General features: G+C 37.5%; 1 protein-coding gene across 2 annotated transcripts in view; it reads left to right on the top strand.

The window, feature by feature from the left end:
- Nucleotides 1-237: 237 nt before the first annotated feature.
- Nucleotides 238-19,194, top strand: part of RNF217 (ring finger protein 217) — a 52,007-nt gene continuing 33,050 nt past the window's right edge. Inside the window, exon 1 of one of the 2 annotated variants that reach the window (XM_039325322.1) lies at nt 238-1,251. In XM_039325322.1, the coding sequence (XP_039181256.1) occupies nt 664-1,251 (588 nt within the window). In that variant the 5' untranslated portion in view covers nt 238-663. The remainder of the gene's footprint in view (nt 1,252-19,194) is intronic. The other variant, XM_039325313.1, reaches the window with a different exon arrangement.

Here is a 19,194-nt window from a genome sequence, read left to right as displayed (position 1 = left end):
TGTGGCTTAAGGTAAATGAAGGTAAATCGGTGATGAGTATCTCAATATACGATATAAAAATAATATATAAATATCATGTTTATTCAGTTTAACAACTTTGATTCCTCCCCGCCCCCCCCCCCTTTCCCTCCCACTTTTGATTAAACCTGCATAACTTCAACTATCTGAAAAGGAAGCTAATCAAATGAGGAAGCGAGTTCAGGGAAACTAAGGCTCTTTCAAAAACAATCCCTTTCGAGAAAAAGAAATCTAGGCTGCACATATGTTCCATTCACACACAAGCTAAGAGAAAGGTGGCATTATTATGACTGAATTGAAACGTCGAAGGGGGGGGGGATGGTAGGAGCGTCAGCGAGCTGGATACAATCCCGCAAAGAGGAAGGTAGGTAATACGAGGCGGTGTGTCGTGCGCGCGCGGCGCGGGGGGCGGAGCTACTTCGCTTTGAACTCGGCGAGTCGAACAGGAGGAGGCGGTGCCGCGTCAGGGCGTCGGGTCCTCGGCGCTGAGACCTGCGAGTGGCTGCTCCGCCTGGCTTGCTTTGCAGGGATCCCGACGGTCGTTTCGGGAAGGAGTTCTCTCGTGGTTTGGGTGTGAAGACCAGTTCCGGCTTGGGAACTGGATGGGAAGCAGCCTCAGCGCGGGTGGCTGCAGGGGCGGTGGGCATGGGGGAGCGTCTTAGCACGGCGAGCTCCCCGCCGGAGCCAGACGGAGCCGCCCCCGAGCCGCGTCTCTCCGGCACGGAGACTCAAACTCCGCTCCCCACAGTCAGTGGAAGGACACCAAGGCCACAGCAAGAGGACGATGCTGGACCGCCGCCTGCTGAACCGCAAGGCCAGGAGGCCGGCGACGGTGGCGGGGCTCCCTTGGAGGAGGGTCCACGTTCGAAAGCACCAAGTAGCAACAGCTGCCGGCTTCCTTTGAGGCCCATCTCCCGTGCGGAGAGCGAGCTGTCCCACGACGGCCCGCCTGCTCCTCCAACTCCAGGAGAGGGCCGACAAGAAGACCCCCCGCCCGCTGTCTCGCCGCCGCCCTCCCAGCCAAGTGTAGTGGGAGCTGGAGGAAAAGGGACCCCTTCCGGAAACGTCGAGGTTGACCTGTATCTTCTGCCCGAATCTTTCTCCGGGCTGATCTCCGGCCCCCTCCTGGTGCTCCCTTGTCGCGTCTGTCTGGAGGAGAAGCCCCTGAAGCCGCTGCCGTGTTGCAAGAAGCCGGTCTGCGAAGCGTGCCTCAAGCGCTATCTCAGCTCGCAAGTGGGTACAGACAGCTTTTGCGCAGTTGCCCTTGGCCTGTCCTTCTCTCCCTTTCCCCGGATCGGTTGGGGGATGCCTCCCCCTCCCCAAAGGCCCTCAGGCGTGGGGTCTTCGCCGGGAGGCTCCTCTCCCTTGTTTGCCTCTTATGGCGATCCCGAGTTGGCCGTTCTTCTGTCTCCTGCGGGCGTCTGTAAAATCCGTGCGGGGATTAGCGCTCGGCACATGTGCAGAATTCTTTCCTCCCGGTCCGTGGAAATCTGCTCTCTACCCGAGCCACAGACACGCCTATATTGTATTTAGGGGATGAAGCTTCCAGTCAGGAAGGCAGGGAAGACTTGGCTTAATCTTCTTCTAATCCTTAGATTCCCGCCGTCTTGTTTTCCTTTTTCGTGTGTGATCTAGGGCTTCTTAAATGTGGAATGCCCCTCCTTTTTACAGCATGTCTTTCCTAAGTTGAATGCCTGAATTCATTTCTTGTTATCCTCCACATGGTTTAGTTAGTATCATCTTTTCTATCAGTACCATGACCACCCCACACACACTTCCTGTTCCAGCCCCTTATCCCTGAATTTCCTGTTCTTCCTTTCTCCTCCCATTTCTCTTTGGTCCAGTACACAGAACTCCTGGGGGGGGGGGGAAACACCCGTGTTTTTAAAAGACACAAATGTTATACTTTCCTTGAAGCCTCCTGCTTCTTTTGTGTGGGGAGAGAGTGGTGATTGGTATCAGCTGAGTGTTTATCTGTCATAGAGGCAGTGCAGTGAGAAGGTAATGCAGCCTTTTTTTGAATTTGAATTTACACTAGGTTGGACCAGATCAGATTAGAGCATGTATGGAGAGATATGGAATAGAAAAGTGGTCCTCTACCTGTGGTCTGCCAATGCCTGGGGGCCCACAGGGGGTCTGCGAAAGCTTGAAGAAATGTTATTTAAATCTTGAGTTAAGTCTTGCAGGTCCCTTGCCATGGTCTGTGGCCACAAAGGGTATTTAAAAGGAGTCCATGGTGAAGAAAAGGTTGAGAACCGCTGGAATAGAAGAAATAGAAAGTGGGGATGGAGGTGGAAACATCTTCAAAGAAGATAACAAATTCTTCCACGTTGTTATGTAGAAAACTACATGGACCTAGCCATGTAGTTACCGTAGTCATTGAGAATCAAGCTCAATTTGAAGGAGACTTTTTAACTTTACTGAGTGCTATGGGAAATGGCATATGACATTTGGCATTTTCTTGTGAATCATTCCTTTCCTTTTTTCTCAATATCAACAATCCATTGCTGCTCTAATGCTTGAGTTCTGTTGCAAATCATATAACTGCAGCTCCTCCTATGGGACGCACATCTAGACACATCTGCAATTTTTTTTAAAATGTTAGCTATACTTTGTGTTGTGTTTTGATTTTCTCTCTCCCAAGGACTGTCTTCACCAGAGTTCAATTCTGCATTTCTTTTAAAGTTAAAATCAGTGCAGGAATAGTAAATTAAAAAAAAAAAGATATAAATGGATCTATTCCTCTGTAAAGATGGGGGGGGGACCTTGAAAGTTATAGTACCGTAGGTGAAAAGGCTTTTCAGTTTTTCCCAAAACTGTTCAAGCTAATAAAGAAAAAAAAGGATGCAAGAGTGAGATTAGTAAAATTAGCAGCCTGAAGTTTGTGTCTTCTATAATGCTAGTTTACTTATCAAAAAGTGATCCTATCAACATATTGCTGACATTTTTGCTTGCATTTTTCCCTTTTATCTCATAGTTGATGATATCACCATAATTTTTACAAGAGAGGTTTGCTGAGTTCATTCTTATCCTAAGGCTCCAGTGTTTCTCAACCTTGACAATTTTAAGGCATGTGGACTTCAACTCAATGCTGGCTGTGGAATTCTGGGAGTTGAAGTCCACATGCCTTAAAATTGTCAAGGTTGAGAAACACTGTGACCTAAGCCAAGGCTTGTTTTAACTATAATTTTCTGAGTTAGGTTCATACATTCTGCTAAGCCATAGCTATGTTTTGCAAATGTGTTGCATAGATTACACAAATCATGTTATGAATTAATATTGTGAACCCAGATAATCGTAATTTAGCTAATAAACTGTGACTTACCAGGTTAGATGAATCAGGTCAGTAATTGACTTTCCAGCTTAAAACTTTTAATCAGTTTTAATCAGGCAAATAACTTGGATATGTATTTAACCAAGATACTCTAAGCTCTATTGAAGATATTTTTATATTCATAAAAATGTTTAAAGATCAACATGATCTTTTATTTCTATTTTCTATATATACATCAAAGTATTTAAAGCTCTTATACTCTCTATTCATGTGAGAATACTCCTAGAACAAATTACAAATATCAGAAATAAAAGAATCTTCAGACAAAATAAAGAAAAGAGTGTAAGATAAAATAATTTTTATACATATTAACAGCCCTATGATATAGGAGCAAGCTATTCAAGAGTGATGTGGCTAAGTAATCTAATAGTAGTCTATAAAGAAGAATTCCACCTCCATATTTATATCAAAGAATCTGAGACACTACAGGAGTTTTATCTACATGATTGACAAAAAACATGTCCTCTTTATGACTACATTTTTGTGGTATCTTTAAACTGAATCGTTGGGATATGAAATTGGATGAAAGGTTAATTAATATTTTACATTTGTTCTCTTGTTCCAGTAAAAATAAAATCCTGTGCTCAGTTTTTGTTTTGTTTTGTTGCTAGTCTTGATGGTCTTCTTTTTTTAAAAGTGTATTATTTAACTTGATAGAAAATTCAGGTCTTTCAGGATAGGTGGAATGTTGGCTTGCTGGTAATGCCTACTAATAGGCAGACTTCCTCATTTTATTCTATAAAATTTCCCAATAATTTTTGTTTTCCTAATTTCCCCAGAGGCTGAGGGAACTGGGCAATTTTGAGACTCTAGTGACATTATTCCAAACAGTTGACCAAGAGGCAGGGTAATTTATCTTGAAAGATATTTTTGTGCTTAATTTTAATTTTAAACAGATACACACAAATACCTGAATTATAAAAAGGAATTTAATTTCATAGTGATTTTTTGGTCACAATGGAAAAATAGTTATTGTATGCTTATATAGTTTAGTTGTATGTTTACTATACTGCTGGCACTTAAGTTTGTATGTTGAAGGAAAGTTAAAAATAGTATATAACATGACAGTAATATTATTCCTTCAATCTTACAACATCTTTGGGAATAGGTCAGTGTTACATTGTTTATCATTTGTGACTTTTCTTTGTTCTAGAAAGTACAGAGAGGTGTTTTCCATAACCCAGCGAACACAATAAAATATTTAAAATACTAATTGGGGAAAGGGGGTATCAGTTACTGATAAATGTCAATTAAAGCTCATACCACCGTATACAGTAGAATTACGGGTACAGATGTTGATTTTATCTAAGTATCAAGCTTTCACTCACTCCAAATCTTAATGGTATACGTCTTTACTGAAATAATAATAAATTGAACTGAATAGGATTGCTTTTTTTTTTTTTTTTGCATCTGAAGTGACAATTACTTTTAAGGTGCTTAACCTTAGAGACAATCTGTTGAGATGGCTTATCTGTATTGATCACTTGAAGACCCTTGAAATGGGGCTGGGGCTTGAAGGACCTTTGAATACTAGAAGCACTAAATCAAGGTCATAGTGACCAACAGTAACACATACTGTTTTAGACAATTAGGGTTGTAGGTCCTCATCTCGCAAAGTCCTGAGCAAATGTTTGTTTAAATATACTAAATAATTAAACAAAAAGGTTTTTTTTAATATTTGAAAAATATGATGTGCACTGCGTTTAGCCCAGTGGTGGGATTCAGCCAGTTCGTACCACTTCAGCTGAACCAGTAGCTATTTTTTTGTTACCCAAGCCCAGAATGGCATCCATACAGAGAACCGGTTATTCTCATATTTGAATCCCACCACTGGTTTAGCCCCTGTCTTGCCTTTTTTGTATTCTGTAGAATGCACCTTAGAAATGCCTTCTAGATTAGGTAGGATAAAAGTGCATGTAATTGGTTCTTGTCTCATTTTTGATACACAAAATTGTGTCAGCTCCTTCAGCATAGCTTGGCCAGGAAATAGGAAATATTTTGCATGATAACATTATATCAGCAGTATAGTTCAAAACATGGGTTGGTCATGTGCTGTCTTGAACCAAGTAATAGGAAATAACTGGATTATACAAGGCAATAATACACAATAAGAAAATGAGACATCACAATAAGCCATAATTATATTTGTTTGCTTTGGGCATAGCATTTTATGTGCATCCAGCTATTGTGGTATTTGACAGGCATAAAACAATGTGTGAAACTAGGCAATTGTATTTTTTTTTCAACAAAATATAGTTAAAAAAACCACAGCTTAATTTAACATGTGAACCTACACGGTGCCTGTAATGAATTGACCCTTGTATGCCTTAGATCAGGGTTTTCCAACCAGGGGTGCTTGCAAACCCTGGGGGTGAGATGATATTCCAGGGGGTGTGAAAACTTGGGTTTAGAAGTTTCAAAATTACAGTGTATATGCATAATTTGTTATTTTGAACTTTTGTAAGGAGTGCGAAAATATATCAGAAGCATTCTGGGGTGCAGGGTATAGAAAAGGTTGCCTTAAATATAGTGATTAAACAAGGAATGAATGTTATGGCAAGAATATTCTTAATTTTTTCTTTAGCTATTTCTGGTGAGAAGAATAAGACATACTTAAGATCTCAGCTAGAAGTAATTCTAAAGCTACTTCAGTCTTCAGGATTATGTCAAGTGATGGGGAAAATGTCCAAGTCTATCTATGGCAAACATTTTCAAAATGTTTCACTCTTTAATCAAATTTAATCAAATCAAATTCTCAAGGAAAAAGATTCCCTTTCCTGTTCTGTTGCTGACTAATGACTGTGTCAGCAGAAACATTTCTGTGTTTTGTGTATGCGTATGAATTACACACACTTTGTTTAATAATAATAGGTTTAACTCTTCCAACTATGCATATTCTTTAATATATTTTATCATAATTCCACTAGGCTGCAATAACAACAGATCTGTACAGAGCATTCCTCTCTATATTAAAATTTGAACTAATCATTTATTATAAAATTCCACATAATAATTTGTTTGATTCCCTATATGATGTACATTGTTATACGAATGTAGTTTATTTCCAAGTGACTTATAATTTCAAATATAGGTGCAAAGAAAATTTATTCAGATTTAAATTTATTAAACACTGTATACTGCATGCTATTAATGAACTGAGAGAATAGTATTACACTACTGCAATGTCAGACAGATAATGAACAGCTGGCGATAGAAGCCTGTGGAGTCAGCAGGCAAAAATAGGCATCATTTTGAGTAAGCTGAGTCACATCTTCAGCAGAGTTTTTCCAGCCAATTATTAATTGAACTTTTTTTTATTAAATTGTTTCTGTATAGGGCTCAGGTGTGACAAAAAATGTATCTGGTAATATATTAGCCTTTTTAATTTCCAACCATATATATATATATATATATATATATATATATATATATATATATATATATGAAGTGTTTTCTTTCTGTACTGAACTTACTTTCTCTTATCAAGTTATGGATTATAGTCCTTTAAAATATCATCGGATCAAGATAGCTCTCTATGAATTACCTTGGGTATTATATGATGAACTGCTGTTGCTTCTTTGTTTCTAAATGTTTTAACAATATGCAAACTATCCTAAGAGCATATAAAAATAGCATATAAATTTAAGTTGTTATTTTGGTGTGGTACTTTAAGGCAAGAAGAACAACTGGCTAAATTTCTCAAGCTAGTTTCAGGGTATGTGGGGATTCAATCGATTACATAAATGTGTGCATTAATAGCCCCCAAATATTAACTAATATGTATGTTATGAAGTGTTAAGGCACTTTACTGCATTCACACAGCTGCTCCAATAATTCTTGAAGCCCTTTCACTGCACACGTCTTCCTCCCCTAAAAAACTGGTAATACTAGGTCGGTGAATGCTGTTGAATGCTTGATATGTATGTACTGTATGGAAAATGCACTCTGTGTGTCTGTATGTTTTCTATAAAGTAATGCTGCCCTGTGTTCAATATACTGTTCAGAGTATGCTGTGATGGCTCAACTCAAATATTTTTGCATTATATGGATTGCCTAGGCTTTTTAAATTGAGTTTCCAACAATTTGGAGTTGCAATTTATTATGTTGAATCTGAGGAAATACCTTCTTATAGAGAAGTTACGCTTTTTTTTTTTTTTTTGGAGTCATGATCTTTGAGTCAAATTGGACTTCTACCTGTTTTAGACAGTGAAAGCTATTCTACTTATAACATAGTCCAGTGAATCTTGAGGGGCTACCACACAGAAGAGGGGGTCAACCTATTTTCCAAAGCAACAAAAGGCAAGACAAGAAACAATGAATGGAAACTAATCAAGCAGAGAAGTTACAACTAAGGAGGTATTTCCTAACACTGAGAACAATTAGTCAAAGGGCTTGCCTTCAGAACTTGTGGCTGCTCAATCACTGAAGCTTTTAAGAAGAGACTTGGGCAACCATTTGTCTGGAATAGTAGAGGGTCTCCTGCTTGTGCAGCTGGTTGGACAAGAAAGTCCCTTCCAATTCTGTTCTGTTGATGGACCCAATTCAAACCAGATGTATAGAGACCAAATGCACCCTAACATACCCCTAACCTTACTGTTTTTATGTTTGATTCTTTCTTAGAATGGTGTATATGGGGTGCAATTTTAAATTAAATGGTTGAGATTTCTTCAGAAGCAGTGCTATTAAAGTAATTCCCATAGCGTTAGCTATCATGTTCTTTTTAGTGATAACGAAGCAGGCTCTTACTGGATTGAGGGAAGACAGGTTTGAAGATTCAAATGTAACACAGGTAGTCCTCAACTTACAACCACAATTGAGCACAAAATTTCTGTTGTTAAGTGAGACATTTGTTAAGTGAGTTTTGCCCTATTTTAGGAATTTTCTTGCCACCGTTAAGTGAATCACTGCAGTTGATAAGTAAGTAACTCAGTTGTTAAATGAACATGGCTTCCCCACTGACTTTGCTCGTGAGAAGGTCACAAAAGGTGATCCTGTGACTTTGGGATGCAACAGTGGTCCTAAATATGAACCAGTTGCCAAGCATCTGAATTTTGATCACATGATCATGGAGATACCGCAAAGGTAGTAATTGTGAAAGACAATCATAAGTCATATTTTTCAATGCTGTTGTAACTTTGACTGGTCACTAAATGAATTGTTGTAAATCGAGGACCATCTGTATCCCTTTTTCCTGCCGGTAAATATAGGCCTTGCCCAATGCAAGAGAAAGAGAACTTTTTCCACAAAAATTACTCTTTTTTCCCTACCATACATGCTAGTTTGAACAATTGCTGAAATTTATTATGAAATTTATATGCTGCCCATTTCATCTAGAGGTGACCTCTAATACAGAGGTCCCCAACCTTTGGGGCACCAGGGACCGGTACTGTAGAGAGAGGTTTTTCCACAGACCGGATGGTGCATGGTTTTGTGTGCTGCCTGCATCTTGCGGATGGGGCTTCACTTGTTTGTGCGGACCAGTTGCTGGTATGTCACAGCCCAGTACTGGCCCACGGACCGAGGGTTGGGGACCCCTGCCCTAGTATATAACAACTTTCCCAAACTATTCCGCTCCTGGTCTCTGGTTACTGAGAATTCTGAGATTTGTAATTCAGCATGACTGGACAGTTTCAGGCTATGAATGGTTTATTGCAAAACTTCCAACATCAGCATAATTACCAAATTCCAAAATGGGTTGGACCAAGACCAATTCTGAAAGGGATTTTTTAAAATGTTAATAGTCATTTTTTTCTTGTTTACAGTTTCTTATCTGATTCAATAACATAGTGAATGCCATTTTAAAAAGATTGCTGCCATTAAATGAAAAAAAGGAGGCACATTAAGCCATGATTGTACTTGGTGGGTTACCCTAATTTAAAAAGCACATATTTAGCTTGCCAACCACACCACTTATGGTCTATTATGCTATCTAGCTAAAAATTTTGTGGTTGGAAACTTGTAATTTAATGCGGATACAAGAAAAGTTGAAAGATCATCATGTAAAATAATCCAATGGAAATATGTGGTTTCCAAACTCACTTGAAGAGTTTTCTGAGACTGTAATGGCATTTCCACTGAGATATTTAACTGTGGTTGCTGAAATAGAATGGACAACAGTGGTGTTAGATCAGAGGGATTAAACTGCCAGCTGGTGGGCCGGTTGCATCATACGGAGGTCGCGCCCACCCCAGCAATGCAAAAAAAGTCACGACACATCACGGGATGTGGCAAGTTTGATACCCGTGTGTTAGATGAAATTGTACTGAATTGCCTCTCTTACTTTGCCATTCTGGTAGCTTATTGTTTTTCTGAGAAGCTTTAAAGAGATCAAACAAACAAACAAACATGCCTAGGGTGCCATTGGGATTTCACAAAAACCTAATGTGACAAGACAATGGTAAAACTCCATATTTGGCTTTACCCTATAAGTTACGAGAACAGCAAAAGCTCGGTATTCTCTGCTCTTACTGTGTCTGCAAAGTGCCATTCAATGCTAGGATGGACAGACTCTGCTAGAGAAGGATAGGCAGAAGAATTGTCTGGAAGGCCGTTGTGGTAAATTTCTTAGGAGGACAAAATCACTTAGCTTTCTTTGGAGTTAGATGCCATCTGGGCAAATCCAGAGGAAGTGACTGAGACTACATCTTATCAGGTTACCTGTGCGGACTTTGATTCTGTAATATGCAAGGAACTGGACAGGGTGAACCTCAGCATTGACTTTCCACATGCAGTCTGAATCTCTTCCCTTCCTAGTTGGTGAAAGCCTCTGGGGAGGTGCTAGAACCCTATATTGAGGTGGTAATAAAGGCATTGCTAAGTAAAGGAGCGGGCAACTCCCTGAAGGAAGCAGTAGGTCTTCCGTTGCATTACATGGGCATTCTAAAAATTATGGTTTCAATCTTCTCTTTTGGGGAAGGTTGTTAAGAAAGTGGTGGGGCTGCAAGTTAGACAGCCCTGGAGGAATCACACCCATTTAATCAGATTTCAGGCTTGGCACAGTACAAAGATGACATTGTTTGCATTGTGGATAACCTCCAGTAAAACCAGATAGGGGAAGTGTGATCCTCCTAGTGCTGTTTGATCTCTCTCATTGCCCTTCAGTACTATCAATTATGGAATCCACCAAGGAGTTGGATTGGGAGGCTCTGTTCCACAGTGATTCCTACAGGGGTGGTTCCAGTTGATAGTGATGGGGAAAAAGTTCTAGGCTTCGCTGTTATGCAGTGAAGTTATTCTTCAACCCAGGCTTAAATATTTTCCGTACCTAAGGTTGAAATCTGTGCAGATACCTGCAGGCTGTTTGGGTCTGGAAAGGCAGAGGTAGATTTTGAGTCTTAACATTCTTCAGGATGGTATGGCTCTGGGTTTGTAGCCCATTCAACTCCAGAGCAGTTTGCCACAATAGTTCTGGACTGGGTTGGTCTCTAATGTATTGACCTGACTTATAACTTGGAAGTTCTCCTAGATACAGTATACTGCTCCTCTTAGGGAACAAGCTGTAGCTCCCTCCTATGGTACAGCTTTCTCGGATATTCAAACAACACCTTTCCTTTTGACAATTTAGGAAGTCTATTAAGATCTTGCCAGTTAAATGATTACATTTTCCCTTCAGCTTTAAAGTTGTTAATTATGACCAGTTGATTGTATTTTATTCCTAACTCCTAATCTTATTATAAAATTATATGTTATATTATTTTCTTTTGTATGTTTTTATGCTGAGTAGGAACTCTACACTCAGAATCGTAAACTGTGGCAAATCCAATAAAAGTAATCACACTCTGTCGTAAGAAACCAAGTGTTCTTTAAATCTTATCATTTAATACAATTGTTAAAAGTAAAAAACAATGCATAATGGCTATTTATAATAGCCGTTTGTTTGTTTCCTTATAGCTATGGCTTTTCAGCAATAAGGTCAGATTGATGTAAAATGTATTAAATTGTTCCTACTTCTGAAATTTGATTCAGTTAATTTAGTTCTGTTTAAAAATAATATTCTTCAATATTCTTGTCTGTCTGATGTGTTTGTTTGGGGGAGGTTCCAAGCACTTGGTAATCATTGCCTACTATCTCCCCTACTTCATTTCACTTGAGGTGCTTTTAATATAGGACTTGTCAAGTTACTTAGACATCAAAGGTAGACAGTCATATAATAACTTTTTTCCTTTTCTATAAGGACTCAGTAAAAATAAAGTATCTAATTATTTTCAGCCATTTCATATCATGTAGAATTGGTTGTCTGAAGAAATTGGTTCATTCTTTCTATCCTTAATCCAAGGATGATTGTGGTTTTGTCCCCAAAATAATAAGGCAACCGAAATGAAGTTTGCTTCATTAAGAGGAAATTCATTAATTCAGAAATAAGTTGCTTGGGATTTAAATCTGAGTGTGTTAACATTTTACCAAATAAGTTTCGGTTACTGAAATGATACAATATCTGTTTCTGAAAGCTCCCTTTGGAAGAATTCTAAGTTCTACGGAATTGAGAATGTTTCATGCTAGATGAACATTTTGTGATTTCAATTTCTGTATTAAAATGTTTTGAAGATGAAGAATTTCAGGAAAAGGTAGTCTGCTGCAGAAGAATGTTTAATGTTTTGGGATAAAGATGTGGCAAGGGAAGTTCTTTACAAATATTGAATTAAAGAGTTTACAGATTCTACTTTTACATTAATTGATATGATTAACAGCATTACATTTTTATGACTCAAGCTTGGAAGCAAATGGAATTTGAATTAAATTTCAGACAAATGGTACTATTACAAAGTTGGGTTCTTTAAGCTATGAAAATGTACGCAGTGAGAAATATTTATCTGTGCTAAATAAAATAACATATGCACAATCTGTAGATATTTATATACTTTGAAGGAATAAATGATAAGATTGGAAGAGATATTTTCTATTTTTCAAAATCAGTTTCCAATACATTGTTAAATAGTCTTGAAAAGAAAACAAAGTTGCTATTCAAATAATTTTGATTTTGGATTTAGACACATTATATGGAAACAAAACTCCTAAGGAGAAAATAATAAAATTGTTAAAGCAGATTTTGTTGTTGTTGTCAGTTGCACCTGCAAGAACTATTTTAACTGAAAGGATGTTTTCTTCTTGATAAACTAGACACCAGGGATTCAGAGCAAGAGGAACATTCAGACTGTGGTGACTCGCTGTCTCTTACCACTAATTTATACACTAATCATTGAATTAATTTACCTTGCACTCAAATTTTAAATACAGCTGATACTATTGTAACCTCCAAGCTATCGCCTTCCAATTGTGTTAGAGTTGCCCTGTTATGTGGGAATTGCAACTCCAGCACAATAAAGCATGCTTTATTGATGACTGCTGCTTTAATGTATCTACATACTCATTGATTTCTGTAGCTGTAATGGAATGTGTAGATGACCTTGGGGAAAAGGGGGGAATAAATGCTGTCTAGGAAACAGACAAGAGAAGCAGGGCGTCCCCCCCCCTTATCAGTGACAGAAAATTAGGAAGGACCCACTCTTAATTGTTCAGATGGTTAAAAATGGTGGATGGAAATTTGTAATTGGAAAATTCTGTCAATGTAACGTCACAATGAAGTAGAATTAGTTCATCTGTGTTTCTTGTCTGGCTGATGGCTTGTGTGAGTGTGTGTGTGTGGGGGGGCTGACAGTAACTTACTGTTGCCATAGTTGTACTTCAGAGTTATTAGATTACTGTATTAATATTAAATTATATATGAAGCATTAGTAAAATGTTATTGTTCATCACTCCATTTGACTGATTACCTGGCAATTCTAGCTGCGGAACCTGCTACATTCCTTGCTAAATGCTATAATGTGAAGCAAAAAGGCACCTTATGACATCTGTAGGGCTCTATATGGGTTCCAAAAGTTTGGGTGTGGCCCCTAAAGCCCTTCTAAAAGTTTTTGCCAAATTACATTTTTTAATGTGACTAAATGAGAACTATAAAATGCATCAGGAATAACCCTGTGCTTTAATTAAATCTAAATTTAATTCTAAGTTAAATAACATTATTTTAGACTAGACTAGACTAGACTAGACTAGACTAGACTAGACTAGACTAGAATAGAATAGAATAGAATAGAATAGAATAGAATAGAATAGAATAGAATAGAATAGAATAGAATAGGAAGGGATTTTGGAGGTCTTCTAGTCCAGCCCACTGCTTGAGCAGGAGAACCTATACCATCTCAGATAAGTGGCTGTCCAGTTTCATCTTAAAAATCTCCAGTGATGGAGTACCCATGATTTCTGGAGGCAAGCTGTTCCACACTATTAGGAAGTTTCTTCTTAATTCCAGGTTGCTTCTATCTTTGGTCAGTTTTCAACCATTGTTTCTTGTCCTGCTTTGGAGAATAGTTTGATGCCCTCTTCTTTGTGACAGCCCTTCAAATACTGGAATACTGCTGTCATGTCACCCCTGTTTCTTCTTTTCTTTAGACTAGCCAAAGCCAAGTCCTGCAGCCATTCTTCATGTTTTAGTCTCCAGGGCTTTGATCATTTTAGTTGCTCTTCTCTGAACTTTTTCCAAGGTCTCAACATCCTTTTTTTTGTTTGTGACCCCATGACACTATTCCAAACTTAGTATGATCTTAGTCCCAAAGTGCTCTGTACCACAGATGTTAAATTAATGTATCTAAATATTAGTGTAATTTTCAACACATTTTGGTATGTTGACATAATACATGGTGATCTAAATATTGCAGGGCAGATGTTTTATTGCAAAGTGTTTAGCAGGATACTTGCTTTTAAATAAAATATAGATATTTTTCTCTAAACTCAGCTTTATATAGATCATAAATAGTGGATAGTGGGGATGTGTGAAAGTAATCCCTTATTAGTTGCTCATGATTCCTCTTTTTTAAGGTTTTTAAAATAATTATTTTTTGCTTCTGAAATAGCAAGTAATACTTGAAATAATTATGTAAGTAAAGCCTCCATGTGGTGTTATTTCATATAATACATTATGGCACTTTTGAACCTAACTTTAGTCTTCAAATAATTTATTCTTATGTTAAAATTGTATGCATGAATATTTTGACCATTTGCCTCTCAATTCACAGTCTCTGTTGAAATGTGATGATTAGGAAACCATTTCCATTCATAGCAAAAGAAGCCAAAAAGGGAACAAAAAGACCTCTTTATCAGCAATCAACACCAAATGAGCAGAGATTAGCACCAAGATTAACAAGAGGCCAACAATGAAGCAAACAGTGGTTCATAACACACCAGATTTAATTGTGGTTGAAAAGAAGGAAGCATGGATAACTGATATGGCAATACTAGGGGATAGTAGAATAGAAGACAAATAATTGCAGAAGATCACAAAGTATCAAGATCTGAAAGCTGAAGTTGGAAGATTATGGCATGAACCAGTCAGGGTGGTCCCAGTGGTTATCAGCACACTGGATGTCATATCAAAAAATCTTAGACATCACTTAGAAAATCTACACATTAACACAATTTTCATCTGCCAACTACAAAAGACTACACTGGTTGGATTTACAGTGCTGATACATTGCTATCCTAGGTTCTTGGGAAGAACTTGATGTGTATGAAGGCCAACTTCAAAGAACTGGCAGCTTTAATTTCACATTGATGTGAATAATAATAATAATAATAACAACAATAACAACAATATTCTAATCAAGTTAATGGCGTAACTATACAATAGCTGTGAACAGCCGCATACTAAGAGAAGTCATAGCAAAAACAAGAACTCTACAGTATCTTCCAGTTAATATTCCAGCAACTAACATTGAGGGGCCCACTGCTTCTTTATAATAAAAAAGTAACTTATAAGAATAATATTGTCAGTCATTTAACCTTTATGGTTTTATTGAATGTTCAAGAATTGCAGAAATTAAAATACTATCAATATTTTTTGTTGGTCATGAAACATATTGATGGAATAATCCATTGAACCTGTTGAAATTAAGCAATTGTGAAATTGGACCAGTGGAATTCCACTACTACAACAGAAAAAAAGATGTTAGCATAATTGTTGTTTTACATCTTATCTACATTTCTGCATGGAATTTTAGGAGAAGGGATTAAATAAATAACGGTAGTTCATTTCAAGAAGCTTTTCTTAACGTGTTGTTGTGTTGCTGTTCTGTTATTCAACTCCCACTATATTCATCAGTTTGTAGTCTTAAGAGGATACAAGGTTGGAAAAGGTAATTTTAGATGAAAATATTCTTCAAAATATGAAATACTGTGTCTTTGTTGATATTATTCTCAAGTTCAACTTGGAGAACTGATTCCTACCTCCAGATCTTGAATGGATTTGGGCTAGGGCATTTGAAGAATATCTATTACTACTTTTAGAACAAAAGAATGTCTACTTTTACTTTTCAGATCAAATTTAGAGAGATGTTCAGTATCATCTTACTGCTTGAAGTTTAGCAACAGACATGGACTCCCAAAAGACAACATTTCTCGTTCTGTCACAGGTTAATACAGCAATTATTGGTGGTTCCTCTAAAAGCTGTTGTGTTTACATAATTTCAAAATGTCCAGGTTAAATCAATGACATGTAACTTCTCAAGTTGAAGCCTTCGCTTGGCTTTTGCTGGCCATGCTGGATTACACTCTACATAGTAGCGAGTGATGCTAGGATAAAATATACAGTATAAAAGATAAAGGTAAAAGTTTCCCCTATCCAGTCATGTCCAACTCTAGAAGGGTGGTGCTTATCTCCATTTCTTAGCCAAGGGAGCCAGCGTTGTCTGAAGACCTTTCCTTAGTCATTTGTCTGGCATGACTATAAGCCGAGGCACATGGTATGCTGTTACTTTCCCACCAAGGAGCCGAGGTGGCGCAGCAGTTAGAGTGCAGTCCTGCAGGCCACTTTAGCTGACTGTGTTCAGCAGCTCAGCGGTTCAAATCTCACCGGCTCAAGGTTGACTCAGCCTTCCATCCTTCCGGGGTAGGTAAAATGAGGACCCAGATTGTTGGGGGCAATGTAAATATATATATACATTGCTTACTGGTGTACACCGCTTAGAGAGTGCTTGCACTTAAAGCGGTATATAAGTCTCATAAATAAATAAATAAATAAAGTGGTACCTATTAATCTACTCTCGTTTGCATGCTTTCGAATTGCTAGGTGGGCAGGAGCTGGGGCAAATAAGAGCTCACCCCATTGCACGGTGTTCAGGTTGCGACCCCTGGCTGTCACCTTTACTAGCTGCCGGGCTCAGCATCTTTAACTGTTAAGCCATCGCACCCCTTATACAATATATAAAGTAAAATATTAAGGCTGTGAAGTGTTTGAGTTTCATTTTGGAAATGGTGCTTTGAAATGTACAGGAATCCAAATGCAGCCCTGTCTGGGCATTATTAAGGCAGCATCTGTTTACCAGAATGTATAGCTGGTAAACTGTATCGGAAACCTCCCTCTAGCAGCTGTGGAAAAATCACTACATCTGTTTTAATGAGATGCAGACAGTTGCTGTATTTACATAGCTGTGAATTATCTTTTGAACTGACCATAATTGTAGCACAAACCCATAACATTATTAACATAATTATTTTACATAATTATTCTGTACTGTTGTCACATTATATTTTGATAATGGACATTAGAAGTCTCTGGATGCTGCACCTAAAGCTTTGGTGGTCTCATGGTGATTTAAATCAACAGTTTTAAATTAGGAAGAAACTAGGCCAATTCTTGCTGGTATGATGTATATACCTTCTATATAATACTGCAAATCTAATCACTAAACCAAATTAATTTGCAGCTAAATAGTTGGATACTATTGATCTAATTTTGTAATGGTGAGCAGTCATTGTATCTTTGTTTCATACTGAACTCACAATGCATATTTTGTTAATTATTTTAAAGGTTCCATAATTAAATTTTGAAAGAGGTAAAGCTCTGCACAATCTTACCTTTTTTCTTTGTAATGCTGTTGATTTCTACTATTCCTGGTCTGACTCAGACTCAAAATAAAGTAATATTGTCCTATGATTGATAATTTGAAATAAGATCTAACTTTTATTGAATCTCTTTTGTATTTAATTTTATCAGGTGAAAATGAAATGCTGATATATGGTAACTGAAGTATAAATATTTGTATTAGAATATATGAATGCTTTGTTATTCATTTATGTAAAAAAATTAGAGTATCTCATAAAACACCAATTGAATGAGGTTATGTATTTAACATGAATATACTTAATATTAGAGAATATCTTAGCTTTTTTTCAATTTTTTTAAATTTGACCTTTATGATTATTTTAATTTATTGCCTGCCTTAACTGTAAGTATGTATGTGAGAGGGAAACGTGGAATACAAATATGAAAGTAACTAAACTCAAATGTGTTTTTTTTTTTCTTTTCTACAAATTGATTTGATACCTCCTGTTTTGCTACTGTTTTCCCTCTAACTGTTCTGATTTATTTTAATTGGGTCAAAACAACATATGGTAGTTGAAATATAAATGCTCATCATAGGATAAATGGAAGATCCTAAAATAAGGATTTTTACACTCGTGAGACCATCTCTCCTCAGTTGAATCAACTTGTTCTTTTAGATCCAGCAGGAAGGGCATTTTCCAGAACCCCTCCCCCTCAGGTGCTGCCATCTGCTGGGACTGTCAGCCTTCCTAGGTTGACTGGACAGGAAACACAATAAGCTAATTCTATTTTATTTTAAGGCTACATTATAAGAATCTTCTAACTCTGAAAGTACAAATCTTTTTACAAACTGATCAGTTAAGATCCTTTCTGAATTTCTTTTTGCCATTATGCAGCTAGGAGCTCCGTCCCTAGACGCATCTCTCTTTTCGTCCCCACCACACAAGGTCATTCCCACCTACCACCACAGGGACCTAGGAAGAGATCTGTTTATGCTGTGATGCCTGAGGTTTGGAACATTATTCCCCCAGAGATTAGACTTGCCCTGGCCTTACTGATCTCTTTGTAAGATCTTGAAGAAGAAAGGTTTTTGTCATCAAGCCTGAGGCCCTTGGGTGTATGGTTGAGCCTGTGTCAAGATTGACTGTTGTGATTTGTTGGCTTTTCTTGGCTGTTTTATATATGTTTCTAGTTTTGTTATATTGTTTCACTGGATGTAGATGTACTTGATATATATAGCTTTCACTGTTACATAACAGAGATTAATTTGCCTGATAATTCTTGATATATTTTTTTTAATTTTAAATTTAAATTTTTTAAAATTTAAAATATGCAAACGTGAGAGATTAAAAATTTGTTTTGGAGGCAGTTTTTTTAAAAAAAAAAATATGGTGGCAGAAGTTGTCTTAGATGTTAAAGAATTAAGTCTCCCCACAATCCCTCAACATTGATTGTGTTATTGAGCTAAACAACTTCTGGACTCTAGAAGACCATGGCTTCTAACTCCTATATCCCATAATGGTGTTAATAGATTCTGCCTTTTTCACCTTCATTTTGTAAATATGACTTATATTTATTTACACACATTAAAATTAATACTAAGTTAAACCCATTGCCTTATACCAGGTATTCTTCCTTTAATGACTACAGTTGGGACTGGCAACTCCATCATTAAGTGATGGGATCATTAAGTAAGACATCACATGCACCCAAATTTCAATTTTTTATAAGCTTCTCCATTGACTTTGCTTGTTGGAAAGTGGCTTTGGAGCACACAAATAGTGATTGTGTAATTGCAGGATGCTGTGAAGGTCATAAATCCTGATGGTTGTGAAGCACCCAAACCTCTATCACATGATTGTGGAAATGCTGTGATGGTCCTAAGTGCGAGGGCTTAAGGGCGCTATCAGAACTTTGAATGGTGACTAAACAGGGCAGGTGTTAAGCGAAGACTAGCTATTCACTTAAA

The sequence above is a fragment of the Crotalus tigris genome, unplaced genomic scaffold (genome assembly GCF_016545835.1).
Source record: "Crotalus tigris isolate CLP2741 ecotype Arizona unplaced genomic scaffold, ASM1654583v1 scf7180000017611.44802233496:7321179, whole genome shotgun sequence".
NCBI lineage: Eukaryota > Metazoa > Chordata > Lepidosauria > Squamata > Viperidae > Crotalus > Crotalus tigris.
This window is presented reverse-complemented; position numbering and strand designations above follow the sequence as displayed.